Genomic DNA, 22,212 nt, shown 5'->3' with positions numbered 1-22,212 from the left:
CTTAAATTTCTGGACATGCCAACATTGAAATACAGACGCTGTAGAGGGGACATGATAGAACTGTGGAAACATCTCAACCAATACAAAAAGGAGTTACTCCCAGCAACCTTCAGACCCCTGGACAGACCCAGCCGTCGTCATTCAAGACAAATCTACCAACATCGCCCTGTTGATGGTGTCTATGGAGTGCAGCGGAACAGTTTTTACTACAGAACAGTCCCACTATGGAATAATCTCCCAGCTGAGGTTGCTGAGGCCAGATCGCTGATTTCTTTCAAAATCGTCTGGATAACCATTGGAAGAGATTAGCATTTAAATATGACCCCGCCAAGCCGCCACCACAGCCAACCCACTGTCAACACTTCGAGGATCACCAAGTGAGCGCAGCATAGAGTCATTTTGACTGGACTGCGTTATGTACTTAAGTATGTACTTAATTATAAATATATATATATATATATATATATATATATATATATATATATATATATATATATATATATATATATATATATATATATATATATATATATATATATACCATGTCACTTAATGTGATAGGCTGTTATGAATATGAATGTGGGGAGAAAAACTATCAATCAATCAATCACCAAAGTCTCCTTGGGAGAAACCGAGAAATCTTAGCCGCCTGTGACATCAAGATCAAGCGCAGTAAACACACCGGCCTGGCGCTGTAGATCTTCGTACATTTTCTTGACCGCCTCCCACCATGGCGTCCTCAGTCCAGCGCGGCGCCCTCCTCATCGGCCAGTGTATAGCCCACAAGACTCCCAACGCCGCCAAAGTGAGGGTGAAGCGGCTAAAGTTCGACGATAATCTCAACATGGTGAGTGTGCGCCCTCGGCACGGAGGTAGAATTGGTGGAGTCGACATCAGCCCTAAAAAGTGAATCCGCCGAAATGTCATACTTACGGGCACACCCTGGCCGCACGGCTGTGGACACCTGCCAGGCGTCAGGTGTTGTCAGGCCAGGCTCCCTCTTAAAAATCTATTAAGGGGGTTGAGGGGGGCGAAAAAATTCATTAACGGGGTTGAGGGGGGTAAAAAAATTCATTAATGGGGTTGAGGGGGGTGAAAAAATCCATTAAGGGGGTTGAGGGGGGTGAAAAAATCCATTAAGGGGGTTGAGGGGGGTGAAAAAATCCATTAAGGGGGTTGAGGGGGGCGAAGCCTCTCTGTTAGGTAGGTTACGTTAGGTTAGTTAAGTTTATTTGACAGTGTGGGCCGGCGAAAATATGCAGCGTAAGACTGGACAGGGTGGTGGCGGGGGTGGTCCACTACGCAGGTCGGTGTTAACTGTTGGAAGCAGGGGAGCGGCAGGTGCACCTCAGGCACTGAAAAGTCATTCATTTAGTGATTTCTGGAAAAAAATACTGTCTCCATAATAAAAATCATAATATTTTGTCCAGAAATAAGCAGTCAGTGTTTAAAAATTAGTAGGCTACCCTTTTTAAATGATAATACTTTTTTTCAACATGTTGTGAATTGGGGAAAAAAAGACTTTTAACCCTCTCGCGCACCGTAAGTTTCCAATAAGTTTATGTTCCACTCATCATACATTTCTCAGGCTCGACCAGACTTTTTTTGCCGCTGTGATACTCTACATTCCCAGACGTATTTTACTTTTACAGATATATCGGACCCCAATAAATTTGGTATCAATGGCTTTATAAAGACTTGTACTAGAACATGCACTAATATATATATATATATATATATATATATATATATATATATATATATATATATATATATATATATATATATATATATATATATATATATTTAAAAAATACAAACTTGTTTAAAGTCTCCGTATAGAGTATTGTAGACAATAAATCCGAAGTACCAACTCTTCCCCACTCGCTAGCTTGAAATTTTGTGGGCCAACTTTTTTAGCCGAATATATGTTTCGAAGTGGAATTTAGTGAGGATTCTTATTGTATCCTGAAATATCTCATACGCCTATTAGTTCCCGAGTTACACCGAGAAAACTATTTTTTTTCTCTCCTGTCAGAGTAGGCTAACAAATAAAAATCGCTGAAAGCTCCTCATCTATGTGTCATGCCTCAGGAGCTTCATTTTTCTATTTCCTCTATTTCCCAACGTGTCCTCTGCGTGTATCGAAACACACGAGAAATTAATCAAGATCAAGGTATTCACTGGCTGCCTGGGACTGAACCCGCGACCAGCGTGACGGGAGAGTACCCCACTGGCTAAGTGGGTTATGGGAGGCTCGTTCATCAGGCATAGTCGCCGCACTACATATGCTCCTTAGAAAGGTTGCCATATGTTACCATTAAGAAACTTATCCCAACAAATGACGCTCCCAAATTTGACGCACTTTCACCGAAAGCTTAACTTTTAATCAATTTTTTTAACTTTTATGACGCGTTTCGCGTCATCGTGCGCCAGGACCTTTTACCCTTTGATGACGCGAAATGCGTCATCGTGTGTGAGAGGGTTAAGATATTTATAATCTGATTGATGTTTTCAGTAGAGGTATTCAATGATCAAATTCATACAACAGACTTTAGCTTTTAAGTTGTAGAACTTTTTAACCCTTATGCTCTGTGTTAAAAATGTAAACACTGATTCTGGATGTGTAGATTAACAGTGGAGGCAGTGACCCAGACACACATATGTTTTTTGCTTATGTTAAAATGCATTCTTTAATAAACAGAACATAGACAATTATATACCAAGTGAAAGCTTAGAATCTCTGTTTTGTGATGACATGAATAGAAATGTAAAAACTGATAATGGAGAAACACACAAAAAAATGTAAAATAAATCATTAGCTCTAGCCAATAACATGAAACAGTAAACGATATATCTTGCGTGAAACAAAACAGTGCAGTATTGTCATGTCTTCAATATCTATAAATATTATCCCTGAAACACTCGTGTATCTGTAGAGATGTATAATTATAAGTTATTTCAACTCTAAATCTCCAAAATATGATAAAATACAAAGGATTCCATGAACGCACGGACAGCCGCGTAAAATATGGCGCCCACACTACTGTCTTTATCGCTTAATTATAAGCTATCCTGTGATTGGTTGGCTGCATCAACTGGTGGACGTGATGAGCCAATAGCAGGAGTGGATGCACGACACGTGGACTAGGACCAAAACAAACATCAGGCTCGGTGATGACTTGGAGAATTTAACTGAGCCACAATTCTGGCCTTATGGAGTCTGCCGGTTGGGCCACTTTTTTGCCTCGAGGAGTATAAGGGTTAACAAGGCTCAGATAAAAGGGGGAAAAAAATCCATTCTGTGCGTGCATTTGTGTGTGTGTGTGTACCTCCGAAGTACTTACCAAACAGTGATGATAGAATGATGTTATATCTGCTCAATCCAATAATATTTATGATAAATATTACTAATCTTATTATTTTCTCTTTGCAGTATTTTCGAAAGCACACAAATTATTTTGCACATGACCCAGAAGGAGTGTGTAAGACTGGTGACATTGTGTTGATCAAGTGAGTAATACTTTCATCATCAGTACTATAGACACATGATAAACTACTAGTTTTAAAGTTCATGTATGTATTTTTTAAACATATGAATATTATTCCTAATTTCTCCCAGTGGTAAACTTAGCAAAGTTTATTTTATTACGAGTTGGAACTGCTCTCTAGTTATGCAATGGAAATTAACTGAAATTAATTAATGGTCTGGGACTTTGTGCAGACATGAGGTAAAATTGGAGGCAACCCTTCAAGGCATTGTCTAGTGTGCTAGTGTATTTGCCGGTGCCGTAAATTCATGACGAAGGATTACTGCCAAGGAGACTATATACAGGAGATAGGACTCTTCAGTAAAGTTTGGATGCAGTTACAAATGGCGCCATATAGCACCTACTTAGATCGTGAAAATGGCACATTGTAGGGGTAACTTGATAATTTTTTGTAATACATACCTGGTATCTACACACCCTTTCCAACCCACCATGGTAAACTTATCACTGCATAATAGTTTACTTATTGGGTAAAGAAAAATGTAAATGTTTTGTTTTTATTAAGTGTTAAATACAGTTTTCTTTTTAAGGATAAATCAAATTATCTAAAGCTGATGTGATTTTTGTATTTTGGAATAATTATTGAGCATCTAACACTGCAACATTGGTGCTGTCATATGTAATTTTCTTGGTTGTTGCTGTCCAGTCAGTGATAAAGCACCAGCAGTTGGTATAAAACCACACTTCACACTTCAGGGTGGACTACCAGACATCAGGTTGGCTAAGTGGGAGTGCCCTTACATTTGGTGGTAGATTCACATACCTGGCCCATGCCATCACCGGGGAAAGGACCGATGATGATGACATCAAGAAGCAGACCACCAAGCTCACAGTCATCGGCAACATGCTGCTGAGGAAATTCTCCTTCTGCAGCACGGAGGTGAAGTTGGAGTTATTCAGGAGCCACTGCTACTCTCTCTACTGCAACTCGTTGTGGTTGCTGTATAGGGCTGCCTCCATGATCTGTCTGAGGGTTTGTCATAATGACATCCTCAAGCTGCTTCTAGGGCTTCCTAGATGGACTAGCTCATTCCTGGCCTTCACCGGGCATGGGATGAACTATCTGGCTGTGCTGCGTCGCTATGCCGCGTACAGTATGAGGAGTAGAGTGGAACAATCTGGGAACTCCATCATCACCTTCGCCAGACAGAGCTCGGCCTATGTATGTGGATATATGCGGCGTGAGTGGCTGTGCCTTCTGTTCCTGTAGAGTGACTGTGCATAAGTGTGCCTTGCACACACATACGTATATAATTGAGCTGTCAATTATTTAAGCGTATATGTATCTCAGTTAATCTCGTTCATTTACTTGTCCTGTTTTATATATATATATATATATATATATATATATATATATATATATATATATATATATATATATATATATATATATATATATATATATATATATATATGCCGCTGGGTGAAATAAAATTATTATTATTATCATCATCATTATTTATCATGAACCAGACTTGATTTGGTTACAGTAATCTTCTCTCATTTTTATGTGTTGTGATCATTTGCAGCTTTTGGTTTCCTGTCATCTGTTTACTCTGACAACTTTTTTTTCAAAGATGACTTATTTAGTTCCATATTTCTGCATATCCAAAGGTCTCTGGTGAATACAATTAACATGTCCATTTTTTTCCACAGGGAGATGCCAGAGAAAGTTACTGTATTAATTACTCACTCATTGGTCAAAAAGGTTTACGCGTTTGGAGATATAACGGATCCCATCACTGGCAAGAAGGTTGTAGTTGGGCAGTATAGGTAAGCATCAGCATCTGTTCATTTAAAGGGCACTGAAAGGTTTTGTTTGTCATTACTTGGAAAATGTCCATAACACCACAGGCAAAGTTAATCAGCCATACGACTTCTTGATATTACCTTCCCACATTCTACACTTCCAAGGTATGGGAAGTGTTCGAAGATCTAGTGTATGTAAACAAAAGAGACGTTGTAGTTATATGAGTGTGGCCAGTGTCACTTCTGCTACATCTTACCGTTGGTGAAGGTTTTCTTGAAGTATTATTGCTGCTTCCAGTAAAGGGTTGCCCAAAAGAGCTGCTGCAGGAACACTGAGGGAGCTGTTGTGCCCCCTACCAGCACTGGGTCAGGGTTGCAGAAAGAGCCTTGACTCTGGACTCTCCTATTATATAATTCTTTGCTAGGTTATTGTTTTTCAGGTAGAGGTTGCAGACCCCTTGCCAACCAATCCCATTCAGGGCTGACTGCAAGCTGTGGGCAGGGACACGGAATCCCTGAGAGGATACAATAGTTTAGCCACCAAAATGAAAGATTTCCATACTTAATTTGACACTTGTTTTAGGGAGAGTGTAAAAAAGTTCAAATAATATTGCTTCCAAATGCATTCAGTTTAAGAATAATTATGCATGTGTATTACTGTGCCACAACAGATTTAGCTGTGATAAGATGAACATGATGCCTGTTCAGAGTAATTTTTTTTGTTTCATTCTGTGGTAACAAGAACTTTGATTGATACGTGATTATTTACTCAGATCATCTAGTTTGTCAGATTTTAACGTTGCCTTACATATTCAGGGACCACGTGGAGCAACGGAATGAAATGTTTGGTGTGGCGGAGGACGGGAGTGGTGGCTTCAAGTACGCAAAAGCACCAGACAGAGGTTGGCAGGAAGGCAAAACAGACTTCACACATAAGGTGAGTTTATTTCCTTCATATTACTGTATTTATCAGGACACACATTTCATTACAATATAAATCATGTTTTTAAAGCTCTTTGAAAAACTTACCACTCTGCTAAAGCATTCATACATTGTGACTTACATTTCCTTCTAGCTTATTGGTATTAGTGACTTACAGCTTCTCATAGTACAATATTAACCCTTAAACAACAACCAGTTTTCATAGTGTTCTTGAAGCAATGTAAAATAAAGCTGCTATTTTTTCTTGTTTATTCATAATGTAGCCGACACTTGTTTTAGCTTGCTGAGCATTGGTGAAATCCAAATAATGATATGTTGTTTAACAGTCATGCTAGAGGGTGTGAAATATAGCTAGGTAGGGTGTGAGATGCCAGCATGAGTCAGTATGCCATGCAGACAGGATTTGATTAAATAGATGATGGCTGTTGTTGAAGGGTTGATAGCATTGAGCTTCTGTTTATCATCATCCATTTTTTTTTTGCCAAGTGTTGGATGACTGCAGTCATGTTTGTTTTATAATTGTCAGCTGTGAAGGATTGAAATAACTTCTTGGGTTCTGCAACACTTATTGATGGCCATCAGTACCATAGATAAAAATGAGTGCTTTTTTTTTCCCAGGTTGGCTACCAGAAGTGGCACGAGTTTGAGCCAGGCCACCCACTACATAATGATCCTGCTGCAAGTTAGGTGGTGCTCTTTTTATTATAAAGAAATGTAATTTGTATAGTAAATTTAGCAATAATTCTGCTTTATTTTAATGGAGATCCTCATCATGCAAATCTATATGTATACAGGATTAGACAACAACAAATCCTTCTTTAACATTTCAGTTAGCCCAACAAAAACCAGTGTTGCAATATTCATTATGTTGTAAAAATAACAATGCTATACTTCCAATTGAACAGCAACACTATGAAATCAAGTCTAGTGGTAATGGTAATCAATCATCCAGTCACTGCCAACCACAGGTGCTACTTTCCCGGTAATCAATCATTCAGTCACTGCCAACCACAGGTGCTACTTTCCCATTCCTCCATGATAAGCATGCATGTTTATCTTTTTCAAAGGTGCCACAAACTCTTAGCTACAAAAGAGCTCGGATATCTAGTCAAAGAAAAATGTGAGAATATACATTGCCAAATTATTGCTTGGACATACGTTTAGTTACTTACTGTTTTGATATCCACAATTAAGGTTACTTCTGCTTCATATACTGTTCACTGAAAAGTCATAAATTACCTACTCATTTATTCCTTGGAATATATTTGGACATACAAAGTAGATCCTTGTATCAGTTATTACACATGGTACCAGTCAGTGGAAAACCACTATGGGGAACATAGCACCACTTCTCAAATTATTCTCACACCCCTTAAGTAAATAATTGAGATAGCATGATGCTATAAGAAACTGATTAGGAATTGAACAATCAACTGCTGAGTCCCATCAATGACACAAACTAAATAAGTGAAAGTGTCCCAGCTCAGACATGATGGCACAAAAGTAAACTTGACTGAGCAGCTTTGGCAGGAAGCAGCAGAACACAATACATAGGACTTTTACTGTGCACAAAACCATGAGTTGCATTTTGCAAATTATGGTTATTTCTCAATATACATTACATGGCCCCAACAACACAAAGAGGTACTATACTTTATGATACAACAGGAAAATACATACCAGTACATGCACACATTCTTTCATTTTAATATATCCTCTGTAAAGTGAAGAAAAGCCAGCACACCACAGGATGATGTCACATTTAATAGGGAGTGCATGGGAATGAAAGCCATAAATTGGGGAAAAAATACTAAATATCAACATTACATAAAGTATGCTATTAATCTAGAATACTGGTAAACATAAGAAAAGTACCTTATTTTATCTAAGTTCCATAATCAACACCTGATGAGATAAATGTCTCATTGGCATTACAAGCTTTAGAAACTCGTTCTATTTCAGCTTTTGGTGATTTAAAATAATTTGTTCTAGCTGTGAGACCCTAGCTTTCCAGAACTTCCTCTTCAGATAATTTAAAATCCTCACTTATTTGCCACAAAAAATTTTCATATACAATGGAAAAATGCTCATGAATACAGAAATATCATGGTTATATGTTTCTATTCCATTTGATGTGTAAATGATTGTTGGCAAAGTTGTAGTGTGCTTATCTGCTTCTCATGATTTGTTGGCACTTGCTAACAAAGTAATGAGAAGTATGGTTTTAAAATAGAGAGGGTGAAATTGTCATCCATTTTTTCCCATGTGTTAGTGACAGCTTGTCATGCTTACATACATTCATGCACATTCACTCAATTACAAGAAATTATATACAGTGAAGCAAATACTACTTTTCTCTTTGGTTGCACAGATGTGGGATACATTTGTTTTAACTATTAAGCATTACTTCCATCCAGTTTATATATTTTTCTTTATCTTAATAACAGCAAAAAATACAAGCTCTTTGACATGGAGTGATTAGTGTGAAGATGAATGATGAATCTTCAGACATAAACTTAAGCACTCGCTATCTACTGCTAGGGGATAATTATGATCATGGTGATCATGAGGTGAGGGAATAGTTAACATATAGAGTTAGTTACTGTAACCAGCTATGTGGCTTCTTCCCATACCACAAGGATTCATACACCTCAAATTACTGTAATACTTGTTATGTGTAGTGATCCCAATCTGTATATATAACACCATACATACTTGTCATGTAAACAATAAAATGAGAATCTTTATACTACAATAAATAGTTAGTAATTTAAATCATTCACAATTAGGGAGGATATGGTACACCTAACATCTTATTAATTTGTGATGAAAATATCCCTCATCTAACATATCCACTGACAAACATGTGCTGCACACAACTCACTTGCTTTTAACAATTGCACTTCCCCCATTTACACTTTCAACCAGTAACACCCAAACCATGCTTGCTTGCTTACATTCCTTTCAGCCAGATACCTACAGCCAGCAGGCTTCCTGTACCACAGTGAAATCCTGATTTTCCTGCAGGTCCATCATTCCTTCTTCTCATGATGCTCTTCTGTAAACAAAGTGACATTCTAGTGATTACAATCATTGTTGATTATGGTAGTGTGATATTTTTACAGCTAAACAAATTATTTTGCAGCCCTAGATAAAGCCAAGGTACAAAACCTGTCACTTTATGTGGCTTAGTTTCCTACAACTCTCCATGTTAGTGGTTTATTTTGAGAATTTTTATAAATTCTGATAATACTGTAAAATGGAGGCTGGGTGGATCCGTGGGTATATTGTTCAGCTTGTGATTGACAGGCTGGGAGTTCAATCCTGGCTCACTGTGGCTTCTTGGTGAGAGAGGTAGCCCTAGCAGGGCTATATGGTTTTTAACTACCTAGCTTGGGGTGCAGTTCCAGCACTGCACAAGCCTAGTTTAAGTGTGTATGGGGAGGTGTGCTGCTCTTTGCTCGTGCCCAAACTCTGATGACAACAATGCTACCGTTAGCACAGTGAATCAGAGAATGGATAGCCTCTCTTCTGAAGCCATGATTTTGCACTCACTGTTTCCAGTGGCACTTTCTTAGCTCTCCTAATAGATGCATAGATCAGTGGAAAAGCCTGAACAAAGAAGTTGTCTAATTCATATACTGATTTTGGAGATATGTTTAAATGATTGAGATTCAGAGACAGGACCCCACGAGCACAGCTCATTCCATGTATATCACAACCAAGTAAGTACTCGCACACACATTTGCTAGCTCGCTTGCCCAATCACTCATTCTCCTTCTAGCTTTTCATATATAAACATAAAAATTTGAGCAAAAAGTTAGTGAATAAATACCATCATTAACCATCTAAGTCATGTAAGTGAACAAAACGGTACACATACACACCAGAGAAAGTGTATAAAGTAAAAGAATCAACAGCTTACCATCCTCATCAGCATCCAAGATATCTGAACACCAGATGGAGTAGCAGATGAGAGAGAGGAAGCCAAGTGGAAGGCCAAAGAGCACTGCCGTCAATACTGGGTTCCCCTGCCACATGTCCTCAAGGGATGTACGTGCATTGTAGTACATCCGGTAGACTCTCACTGGCCACGAGTCTCCCCCATAAGCCTTGGAACCATAATGGAGTGTGATTAATGGTGAGGACAGGAATATGCTGAGAATGTTGTTAAAATTATTGCCCTTAAAAAATTTCCTTATTTCTCCTAAAGGAACTTCAAGAGTCAATTGATAATCTAATTATTCTAATGATGAAAAATGCAAAAATTCAAATTTGAATGAAAAAAAATCATTCTTTGACTGAAGAAACCAGCCGCAGTTATGGTTAACCCTCATCATCAGTCATCTTAAACTTCCAACACTTTCAGAGGTGACAATGATCTATACCACCAGTTCTTGGTGTGAGGGGATTAACTCACACACCACAAAGAATAAAGGGTTTTCAACCCCTTCAAAGTTTGCATAATGTTTACTCACTTATGAATAGAAATCATAATGAGTCCCCCAAATAGGTCTATATTCTATGCAAAGGTTCTCCCTATGCTTGGATTACAACTTACTCTTGTATGCAAACATGGTAAGTGTTTTCTGATGAGGAGGGGGAGGGGGAGAAGCACCATACGTCAGCAATTCAATAATGCAGTAAAGCCTTCACCAAATTTATGCCAAATTAAGGTTTTACTGAACAAGTAATCAAATGGGATAACTATAATGAAAACAAACAAATATTGAAACAAAATTAGATTAAATTTCAATGCCTTAACTAAAAACAATCAAGCTAAATATTGTAAATAAACATGTATAAACAAATATAATTTTTAAAGAAAAATAACATTTCAACATTAATTCTTATTGAGCAATTTAATGTTCCCAGAATACCTTCCGTTGGTTTAGGCTTCTTTCTGAGAGAAACTTGTCATGAAAATACTAAAAGAAACATTTTATTGGCTGCGCACATTCCACCCGCCCCTCCACAGCCTCAGTACTAGTAGTGGCTGCACTGTTCTTGGCTTAATACTGGCTGTGCCTCTCAAATGCAATGCTGCCTAACATTGTGACATTCAACAGAAAAGGAGAAAAGTTACACAGTCACAACAGGATAACAAAATCTCATAGAGAATGAAGGTAAAGAATTACAATGAAGTTTGTAATGCTGAAGAAATAGATTCACAAAAGTGTTGAGTTAAATACTGACCGGAGCTGAGGTGGCGATTATGGAGTCAAGAAATATCTGGATGGCCTGTGGAGTAAGGTGGTGGGGTGGATCTTCAGGCAGATGGTGCTGCATGGTGGTGGCATTCACCACTAAGAGAGATGGCAGAGGCAGCCTCTCCATGGCAATGCTGTTGGCCAAGTCTGGAGTCCCAGTCCACCCAAACTGGAAATATCTGCTCACACACACACATTTTCAATTAGTTTAAATTACTCAGATACTCCTATAACCTATAGAAAGCTGATATATGGACTTTTATGAGTAACACACTAATGATAATTTACAAAATAGATATGCCATATATAGTTACTCTACTGATATAATTTCAGAATACAGTACAATATAGATATAACATATTCTACTTGAATGAGTATAGATTAACTTTATAGGTTAATGTCAAATAGCAATGGAAAGAAGAGATGGGGTCTGATTTCACTCCTGACAGGACAGAAATAGTTGACCATTTCACATGCCTTCATTCAACCTGCAGACCCTGAAAACTTACTTGTGGTATTTGTCACGGTTATTGACGATCACTTCTTCCACCATATCTCGGAACCTGTCAAAACAGACATTGTCACCCACACACCGTACCATCTTCTGATGGGTATTGAAGCTGATTATATTTTGATAATAAACAAAAATATGTTCATTACTACATGCCCATAATTAATATACTGGTCCCTTATAAATAAAGACCAGGTTGTCTCTACAGGTAATGGCTACTTCTCGACAAAAATATCTAAATATGAAATAACACCTGAATTCAGTGTTAATAAATAAATTATTCATGTTGTTCAGAAATTTCTTCTCATGCATGGACAGGAAAACTGAAAGGGTCTTTAGACATGGACACCCCACTGTGGACACTAAGCAGGCATAAAATAATAAGAGATGGGTAATATATATATATATATATATATATATATATATATATATATATATATATATATATATATATATATATATATATATATATATATATATATATATATATATATATATATATATATATATATATATATATATATATATATATATATATATATATATATATATATATATATATATATATATATATATATATATATATATATATATATATATAATAATAATTCAGTATGGTAGTAAAGAGTATTAGTTTTAGTATATTAAAATTCTTTTACAGCTTAAATTGTGAGGCCTATCTACATAACAGTAGCTCACAAGTACATGTAAACCAAGATGGTGAAAAAGCTGCTTTGTACCAGAAGAGGAATGCCACAAAGAGAGAGGATGATTACGCTTCCAGAAAAAAACAAGACATGAATACATTCAAACCACTCAGTGTTAATACTTCTTTGTCTCGGTCTTGGTCAGTGTACTTCTTTCCCATAGAGAAAGAAGATAGGTCTGTGACTTAAAAAGTTAAATAAATACCATATTTTTTAGTGTGTAAGATGCACTTTTTTTTATATATATGAAATGGAGTCTCAAAAGCCGCCTGCATCTTATACACCATTTTTTTTTTTTTTTTTTCCTACCCTCCAGGTTGTCAGAACCCTAAGTAAACTCCTTGCCTGACTCATCAGGCTGTAGTGTGGCAAAGGGCATCTTCACTTTGGAAAATGAGCTGCAACTTTATGCTCAGAGATGCTCTGAAGTGCATAAAAATGGTGCCGTAAGCTTTATGGGCCAGAAGGTGGTGCACAGCCTGCTCTAGGTTGCCAGTGCTTGTAAGCCAGAGACAAATGGCGCAGCTGCTTCCAATAATAAACAAAGATGGGTTCCAAGGCTGACACAGATTAATACTTTACTACACACACTGCACTACACCCCTAATACACTGTAGTGCACCACCACTCCACCACACACACCACCTAACTAGCAGCAAGGTATTGGTAGGGTGTGATGGTGTATGTAGTAGCATACTGTGTGGGATAGTGGTGTTTTCAATGATGTGGGAGTGGTGTACTGGTGCCTGTAGCAGCAAAACAATGGTGTAAGGGTGTGTGTAGCAGCAAAGTAGTGCTGTAAAGTGTAGTAGTGGTGTGGTGTGTGTAGCAGTTATTTTTCATGTCAGTGTCAAAATCCATCTTTGTTTACTTATATCAGCTGAAGAGGAGCGGCAGACCAATGATCCAGGTAGATGTGCAGAACTAAATCTTGGGGACCATTACCACCTCTGATTCAGAACTCCTCAGATTCCCCAAGTCAGTCTGGATCCCTGCCTCCTGCTCTCTTGATACAGGTTTCCTGTCTACAGTCACAATTACTTTTCTCTGTTAATAAGGTAACCTCACAGAAACTGCATAAAATAAAACTATATGAATAAAAAAATCATTAAAATTAGCCTGGATAAGTTGGCTGCATCACATACCAAGGTGCGTCTTATACACCAAAACATACGGAACTTATAAGATGCTCTTTCCTTGATTTCCTTTTTCCCCTTTTATATTTTTAAGGGAAGAGTGCAAAAATGTTAAGTGGATGAGCAGACAGGTGGGTGGGGGGTAAGTACCTCACCTGCATGATCACATGACATCAGAGCACTGTCTGGGACATCTACTTGCGTCTGTAAATTTTTACCATACAGCTTTAATATTCTATGGGAGTCAAACAGTACAGTTTTCTATCAAACTTGATTTAGAATGTGTTGAAATTATAATAAGAAACTTTCTCTTTTGGGCCAATGGTAAAGGATGGGATGGAATGAATAAGAAAATGGCTTACTACATCAGACAAATTATCTCACAGTTAAATGAAGCTGAATTAAATTATAATTTTAATGGAATGGAATAAACATGAGAGTTGGGTAAATAAAAAACATGAACAATAATTAGCACTGTGAGTTAACCCGGTAGCAGCGATGGGCCAAATTTGTGGCTTTACCGTGTACCAGCGACGGGCCAAATTTTTGCCAAGATATAAGCTCCCCAAAAAAGAGATGATGCATAAACTGATCACAAATGCGTTAATGTATATTATGAAATGGTTTGCGTGAGTGATGATTTTTTTTCTCATTTTTCTCGCTTAGAGGGGCCTTTAAGAAATATGATCCCCGCAGGTACCAGGTTAACAGATATGTGCCTAAGCCAAAGTTTTACTAACATACTATCCATAAATTTTTCTTTGTATGCTTTTAGTTGAAATAAACAAAACATCTCATCATGATCAGAAGTTACCAACACTGCTAAGCACAAGGAACTACATTACATACAGAAGTGGTGAGGGATGAGCTGATGCTGATGATGTTTAACAGATGACATTAGCTGGTCTTTGTCACACTGGACAGGTTTCAATTTCCATCTTTATCTTGAGCTTTATGGATTACACTTATATATAATCTCCCATTACAGACAGAAAGACAACAGACAAACATGCAAATTAAAATACTCTATTTAGAAGGGAAAGTAAATTCAACTAACCGACTGCAAGAATCTACGTAATTTTGCTACTGGGAGGGATGAAGGAATGTTTTTTTTTTGTTTTTTTTTCCAATTTTCAGTGTGTGTGTGTGTGTGTGTGTGCCGAAACAACACACACAAAAAAGGACAATGCAACACCTGGGTCATACTCTTTCTCTGTACCAGGGTGACATACAAGTATGGGCAACACCTGTGTGGGGGGTCATGCATACACCTGTGGCCTCATGACCTGGCAGGTGTCCGTCACCACACCTGAGTAAAAAAAAAAAAAAAAAAAACTATGACCCATCTGCCAATGACTGTGTGTGTGTGTGTGTATGACATGTCTGGGGGTGGGAGTGGGTGAAGGACACTTACTTGTAGCCATCAACATAGTCCTGGCTGGCATGGGAGGGGGACACCACAATTAACACCTGGCCTCACACAAATTCAACACCACATTTAATTAGTTTTATCTCCATCCCTTCTTACCACTTCTCGCATACACAAGAAAATAAATAAAACGTAATGCACTGACTCCATATGAATTCTAGCAACATTATCTTAACACACCTAAAAACATCATGAACTCAACTGTGACACTCTTGTGCTACTATTCGTAAACCAAGAAATAAAAGCTATAACCAAAGAGTAATTAAATAAAACCCTAAAACAATAACCACTCATCAGCAGAGCCACGAGCAAGTGAACAGAAAAAGAAACAAATACTTCAAACAGAATCAAATGTTTTATATGTTTATTTTAATATTTTAGGAATTACGATTTAGCAAGGAGTAAGGTTATGATTGTTGTGAAGAAGGGAAGAGAAGGAGGGAGGTGGGTGAGACTGCTGTGAAATATATATAGGCTGAGGGAAGCTTTAGGAAGCGTGATAACGAGACAAACTCACGTGTCTTCATCCGTGGTGATGCTGCCAATCTTGTTCTCCTTGACCACTGTGATCGCCAGGTACTTCTTAATCTAAGGATGAGAGTACAAGAGTATATGTATCTATCTTCCCAATGAAAAATGAAGACCCACTTTGCTCACAGCCCTTTTTTGTCCACCCACCAAGGGACTGCTGGCAGCCAGCAAGGTAAGTGAAATGCTAATTCCAAGAGGGAAACAGGGCATTGGATTGTTGAAAACCCTAGGCACCGCTGCCATAAATAATAAATATGTCCATAAAATAATATCATGACATGTTTTCTAATTTCTATTCAAATGTACTAACCTTCCAGCAATTAGTGAATCAGTGTATCCGAGAAGTGTGCTTACAAAATAAAGTTCATCCTTTTGTATGTCTTTTTAGTGCTAACACTCAGTCCAAATCAATGACAGTTTTGCATCCTAGCCCATCATGCATTAGGTTTCCAATTTGTCATTTAATACAATGATAAAAAAAACTATGAGGTGGGTGGAGCACAAACCTTCCAGAGTTGAGGAAGGATACCATGGGTAATCTTGGTGTAGGTTAGGAATCGTTCATGGTTGAGCCACTCTCCCAGGGTTTCATTTATCACACTGTGGTTCTCTGCTACCTCCCAGTCTTCTGGCACTGTTCAAAATAACTGCAGTTACACACCTAACCCATCAATATCATGCAGCCTGTTTGGTGGTCACATTTTTACAATACTGAAACACTTCCATTTGAAATGCATCTTTATATACTTATTATGTCACCAAACTTCGCTTCAGGACAGCTTCTAGATAGATTTCCTTTAATTTTGAAGAACCTATATATAATAAATACTTGATATGAGCTGCTGAGGCAATATAACCTAACTGATAACAATTTCCTGATTACTTGAAAATGAAAAAAATTAAAATAAAAAAATAAAAAATAATCTGAATTCCCTTCCATCCTGCATATCAATTACAGTATTTGTTGACTTAAAAAGGTCATGGAGAGAAACAGTGAACAGACACAAAGTAAAATTCTTACTTGGATAATAGAAGTGCTTGTTATCCTTAAAGACCATCACTGCTGGATTGGATTCAAGCTTAAAATTCTGAAATATGAGAAAGCTATTTTTAAGCACCACCATGTCTCAAAAATTATACATACAGTGTGAATACCCAACAATCAAACAGGAAAAGTCACCTCCCTTCTTACCTCAGCCATACAATCAAACAGGAAAAGTCACCCCCCTTCTTACCTCAGCCATACAATCAAACAGGAGAAGTCACCCCCTTCTTACCTCAGCCATACAATCAAACAGGAAAAGTCACCCCCCTTTTTACCTCAGCCATACAATCAAACAGGAAAAGTCACCCCCTTCTTACCTCAGCCATACAATCAAACAGGAAAAGTCACCCCCTTCTTACCTCAGCCATACAATCAAACAGGAAAAGTCACCCCCCTTCTTACCTCGACCATACAATCAGCCCCAATGCTGTAAAAGTAATGGAAGGCTCGCATGTTTTCTGCATATTCTTTGTACAAGTCCTGGAAGTGGAGGAAAAAATCTTGAATATATTATTACCTTTTGACTAAAATGCTATCAATTCAATATAAAAGGGAAATATCAGTAAGTGGGAGCTCTCTTGCCATTGTATTGTGCAGGTAGTCTTGAAATGGTTCTAAAAGACAAAAAAACCTTTTCTTGCACACTTTGCTCATGCTATCTCTCTGTGTTTGTCTTAAGTCACAGTCAATCTTATGGGTGATTCATGAGTTATCTTCAACCCTTTGACATCAGTAAAAATAGTAAGTATTTGGTGGAATATGAACATATGTTACTTCATCAGCCAAATTTTCTTCCTACCAGGTCTCTGACAGGCAACTGCAGATCAAATTCTGTGGCTTTGTAACTTTGGTTCTGAATGAAATTTATGAGAGTAGGGTACCTAGCACCATCGACAAACACCTCTCCCAAACTAGCTATGAGAGTGAGGGGCAATGAGGTTACAATTTCCAAAGTAAAATTCAAACTAACCCACAAAGGCCCCTCCTGGATGCCAGCATAGAGGAAGAAGAGGTGGCCAGGTCGCTCAGTGAGGCCTATCAGATCATGTTGACTAGCCAGGTGCTGAACAGGCGGTGCTGCCATTCTTACTGCAAATCCTACAATGTCTTCATTGGTGCGGTCCCCCCGGAATGTATGACGTCTGTCCCCTTGAATGCTGTAACAGAAAAAAATAGCAGATTCACAATTTCTATACGTTTTACATAATTATTTATGCACACTTATAAACAAAGCTGTATTATTTGAATATAATCATGCTAGATGGTTCAGAATGACAAAATGAACAATCCATAATGCTAATGATGACAAGGAACTTGATCATATATATATATATATATATATATATATATATATATATATATATATATATATATATATATATATATATATATATATATATATATATATATATATATATATATATATATATATATATATATATATATATATATATATATATATATATATATATATATATATATCAGGCACAACTTGGTACATACACACACTCAACATGGGCAGCAAGACTCACTACATGATGGTGGGGAAACCCTTCACAGCGAATTCGGTGGCCACAGCAGTGAAGCGAGTGCAGTCCACTCGGCCAACACGGATCTCGGTGCCATACAGAGCATGAGCCACGTGGTTCCAGATAGGCTCCAGCTTTTTGCAATGGCCGCACCATGGAGCATAAAACTGAAAAATGTCATTCTTGGTCTTACTACCTGCATAATGTGTGTGTGAGTGTGTGTGAATACATGAATGTGTACATTATAAGATCCACAAGTAACCCATGCCAACAACCAACTCCCTAATTAATGAAGATATCAGACAAGTTCCTCAACCAACCATGACCAGCCATGTCGACTCTCCCCGGAGCTCCAAAAACCTGTCGCTCAGCTCCAGCACCTTGGTCACCGCTGTGCCACACTGCAGGACTGCAAAGAAGTTAATAAAAAAAACAATAAATCATGTCTGAAGCTACATTATCTATATGACTTCCTTCCCATAACAGAATGATGTGATGAGAGAAAAAAGTGTACAGTAGTAACTCATCTGCATCATCAATGGATTTATACTTATTTTTATTTGCTCTCTAAAGATGGCAGATCGATGGAGATAATATTTGAATTACCTATCCTTCTTGTCTACACAGGGGTCGGATGGTTCAGTGGGTTTGGTGCTTGGCTGATGACCGAGAGGTTGTAAGTTCAATCACAGCTCACTGGGGATACTTGTTGAGAGAGGCAGCACTGTTTTGTAACCCAACAACAAGCTACATGATCTTAGCTATCTAGCTCAGGGGGATTTCATTACTTTTTTTTTCCTTATATGTACATGTTCATCCCCCTACATTCCATAACTGCCCTTCTCTTAGTACTGTACCTCTAAGGCTTCTCAAAGTATCTTTGTCCAGTGTATTACATGGTAGGGCTTCTCCATAAATATGACACATTACTATTAATAATAACATTATTATGTATTATTATTACTACCTATTCTTATCATTATTATTATCATCAACCACAGTGCAATAGGTAGAGCCAGAATACAAATTACTGCCAAAAATAATTTCAAACATCTGGAATGAGATGTTCAATAATAAAACCACAAACTGAAGTACTCTCTACATCCTAGTTTTTTTTTTTTTTTTTTTTTTTAGCTGTTGTCTACATTATAACTTTCTCAGGTACATACTTTATTACAGCGGTTACACTGCTCAAGCACGGCCCTCTCACTCAATTCCTAAAAATAAATCTAAGGAAATATCCTTCCAAGTAAAGTATTACCATCCTAACTCATATGTAAATACATGAATAATAGCATCCCATGGGTAGTCACATTTCTAACAGAGATTTGAACAAGATTAAGAACCTGAAGTTGAAGGGAAGAGAAGAAAACTGATAATATGATCATTTATATGTCAACTTTACCCAACCTAAACAATGCGTAGATAACATACAGTTAGCTCAGTTATCAGTCCTAACTTCAGATAAGTAAGTGAAGATATCAGCACATCTGCCATCCAGGATAAAATAGTATGGTAAAAATACTGGAGGCCTGGGCAGCGCCTGTGCAGCTGTCTAGCTGGCTAAAATAAAAGGACCCAATAAAAGCGGCTCACCACCGCTATACACTTGCTCAAGGTGTAGCAGCAAAATCGCAAGCACTTATTGAAATTAATTATACCTAGCAATTGTAACCTAACTTAGGAGGCCCCCTCAACACCGCATTTATTTTAATCTAACCAAATGAAACCTGAGCCTCATATGGGGGGTCAACCACCCATTATATTAATCAACCAAAACAAAACTAATTTTCCAGACATGAGGAAACACAGCACTGCACATTGACGCAAGATTTAGGGAAAACATGTAACTAATAAGTGTATGGCGGTACACTCAATCGTCCTATATAATATCCAAAAGCAGACGCAAAGACAGGCTGAAACTGCCATGATTCAAGTAATGAATGTTTCACCCTTCAATTTCTGTGTTCTCATTTCCTCGTATGGTCAGTATTGTTCTAAACATATGCATGATTACCTAATTATGGCCTGAAAGCTACTGAATATCTACTTTATTATCAGCTTCCCGACCACCTCAACACGGCACCAGTCCAGACATTCACCATAATAGTATACATGATCCACTTGCTCACTCGTTGCATTCCTGTACGGTAAAGGTAGAGATGGGAGAATACGCTATGAGATGCGCGTGGCCGCCGTGCTCATCTCCGCACCACTGGCCTTGAGCCTGGGTAGGGTGGGGGGGGGGGAAGTGCATTCCTGGTGTGCCAACAATCCGTGCGCCGTGACAGCTATTCCTGTGTACTTGAGATTAACCAGTGATTTCGTTTCCTGCTCGTCCCCACGCCTGGAGCACGAACAGTCTGTTAGATCATTAAATAACCCCCGCCGCCGCCCAGGGGCTGCAGTGTCACCTGTGTGTCACGCCGCCCATCGATCCTCCCTCCCTGACAGGTAATCCCTCGCAAGCCCCTTTGTGCCGCTTCTGCCCCCCAGCGGGTGCTGCAGGGCGCCACACCCGCGCCTTACGGCCTCCCGCATGTTGTGTGCTCACAAAGAGGCCGCCGCGTCAGGGGCCGAGGAATTACTCACTGGAGAGCGCGGCGAGGAAGCGCAGCACCTCCATGTTGTTGTCTTCTGCTGCTGCCGACAGACGACGACGCCACGACGGGACGGCCGCGGCCAAGGCCCGTCCCGCCAACGGGACGGATCGATGGCTGACTTATATTTTATTAACGTCATAACTTTTACGAAGAAATATATGTATGATACAAGTCATCTATACAGATACGTATGTAAGTATGTATGTATAGTCTATGTATGTATTACGCCTGCGTGGTCTAGTGGCCAGCGTGCCTGGGGCCGGATTCATTAAGCCACTACAAGACCGGTCGTTGATAAGTCTTTTAGTAAATCTGTCCTCTATGAGCGATCCTTGTGTTTAAGCTGCTTCGATGACAATGAATGAAGCACAGGCCTGGTCGACACTTCTTTCATTGCCATTGGAGTCGCTTTTTAAGGTCAAGAGCGTTCCTAGATGATAGAGTTAGCAGAAGACTTACCATCAACGGGTCTCGTAAGTGGTTTGATGAATCCGCCCTCTGGCTTCTACTCCGCGCGGCCCCGGGTTCGAATCCCGGCCCGGGCAGTCGGCGTGCAGCTCACCCAGCTGTTCATCCTCCCTCTCTGGAGGGTCGATAAATGGGTACCTGGGGAAACCTGGGGAAGGTAAACTGTGGTAACCCGGATGTCACACTGACCCTGTGTCCCGGTGCTCCCTCCCACCACAGGCTCAAGGAGGCCAATGTTACGGAGATGAGCACCGAGGTCACGCGCTGCTACAGCGTATGCCCCCAACTTTACCTTTACCTATGTATGTATGTATGTATGTATGTATATGTGTATGTAATTCACCCACGGTATGATCACGAGCTGGGCTCGCACTCGCCATCAAGCACCCTCCCGACCCGCTGCCAGTGTGTGTGTGTGTGTGTGTATATATATATATATATATATATATATATATATATATATATATATATATATATATATATATATATATATCTATATATATAGATATATATATATATATCGCCTCCAAGGTGCAGGGATTAGCACATCTGGCTACGAATCCGCGGGCCCGGGTTCGAACCCAGCCTGAGAGTCGGCGCTCAGCTCACCTTATCTTCCCTTTCAAAATGACCGCTAAGGGGTAGGGGCAGGGAACCCATGGTAACCTGTATGTCACTGTGTCCCGGGGGCCTATACAGACCCAAGGTCCAAAAAGACAGATGATCACCGATGCCACGGGCAGCGTGACATGTGCGCTCAACTTTGCCTTTACCGAAAGTGATCAGCTGGGTGAGCTGAGC

The 22,212-nt window shown here is 38.9% G+C and overlaps 2 protein-coding genes across 3 annotated transcripts; one reads left to right on the top strand and one right to left on the bottom strand.

Annotated features, from left to right (window-relative positions):
• Positions 1 to 651: 651 nt before the first annotated feature.
• LOC126994495 (28S ribosomal protein S17, mitochondrial-like) lies at positions 652 to 6,986 on the top strand. Its single transcript, XM_050853813.1, has 5 exons — positions 652 to 847; positions 3,437 to 3,513; positions 5,208 to 5,324; positions 6,117 to 6,237; positions 6,861 to 6,986. The coding sequence occupies exons 1-5, from the start codon at positions 731 to 733 to the stop codon at positions 6,927 to 6,929; spliced, it is 501 nt and encodes a 166-aa protein (XP_050709770.1). The 5' UTR covers positions 652 to 730; the 3' UTR covers positions 6,930 to 6,986.
• On the bottom strand, positions 6,226 to 21,041 carry LOC126994494 (protein disulfide-isomerase TMX3-like). 2 transcript variants are annotated; one of them, XM_050853811.1, is made up of 13 exons: positions 20,933 to 21,041; positions 18,661 to 18,749; positions 18,344 to 18,507; positions 17,782 to 17,968; positions 17,214 to 17,291; positions 16,788 to 16,854; positions 16,273 to 16,400; positions 15,753 to 15,823; positions 15,221 to 15,244; positions 11,962 to 12,015; positions 11,439 to 11,631; positions 10,168 to 10,354; positions 6,226 to 9,300 (listed from the first exon to the last, which is right to left on the bottom strand). In XM_050853811.1, the coding sequence occupies exons 1-13, from the start codon at positions 20,964 to 20,966 to the stop codon at positions 9,275 to 9,277; spliced, it is 1,302 nt and encodes a 433-aa protein (XP_050709768.1). In that variant the 5' UTR covers positions 20,967 to 21,041; the 3' UTR covers positions 6,226 to 9,274. The 2 variants fall into 2 exon arrangements, with proteins under 2 accessions (XP_050709768.1, XP_050709769.1); XM_050853812.1 differs by lacking the exon at positions 15,221 to 15,244 and having other exon boundaries at positions 20,933 to 21,038.
• Positions 21,042 to 22,212: the final 1,171 nt, after the last annotated feature.

This window comes from Eriocheir sinensis, unplaced genomic scaffold, assembly GCF_024679095.1.
Source record: "Eriocheir sinensis breed Jianghai 21 unplaced genomic scaffold, ASM2467909v1 Scaffold805, whole genome shotgun sequence".
NCBI classification, from domain to species: Eukaryota; Metazoa; Arthropoda; class Malacostraca; order Decapoda; family Varunidae; genus Eriocheir; species Eriocheir sinensis.
Note: the sequence above shows the minus strand (reverse complement) of the source record. Positions and strands in the feature narration are given on the sequence as shown.

Coding starts and splice junctions, on each gene's coding strand:
- LOC126994495 (XM_050853813.1), top strand. CDS start 731: ATGGCGTCCTCAGTCCAGCGCGGCGCCCTCCTCATCGGCCAGTGTATA. Junction 3,514..5,207: donor GGTGACATTGTGTTGATCAA/GTGAGTAATACT, acceptor TTTTTTCCACAG/GGAGATGCCAGAGAAAGTTA. Junction 5,325..6,116: donor GTTGTAGTTGGGCAGTATAG/GTAAGCATCAGC, acceptor TTACATATTCAG/GGACCACGTGGAGCAACGGA.
- LOC126994494 (XM_050853811.1), bottom strand. CDS start 20,966: ATGGAGGTGCTGCGCTTCCTCGCCGCGCTCTCCA. Junction 12,016..15,220: donor GACTATGTTGATGGCTACAA/GTAAGTGTCCTT, acceptor CTGTTTTGACAG/GTTCCGAGATATGGTGGAAG. Junction 11,632..11,961: donor AACCGTGACAAATACCACAA/GTAAGTTTTCAG, acceptor GTGTGTGAGCAG/ATATTTCCAGTTTGGGTGGA.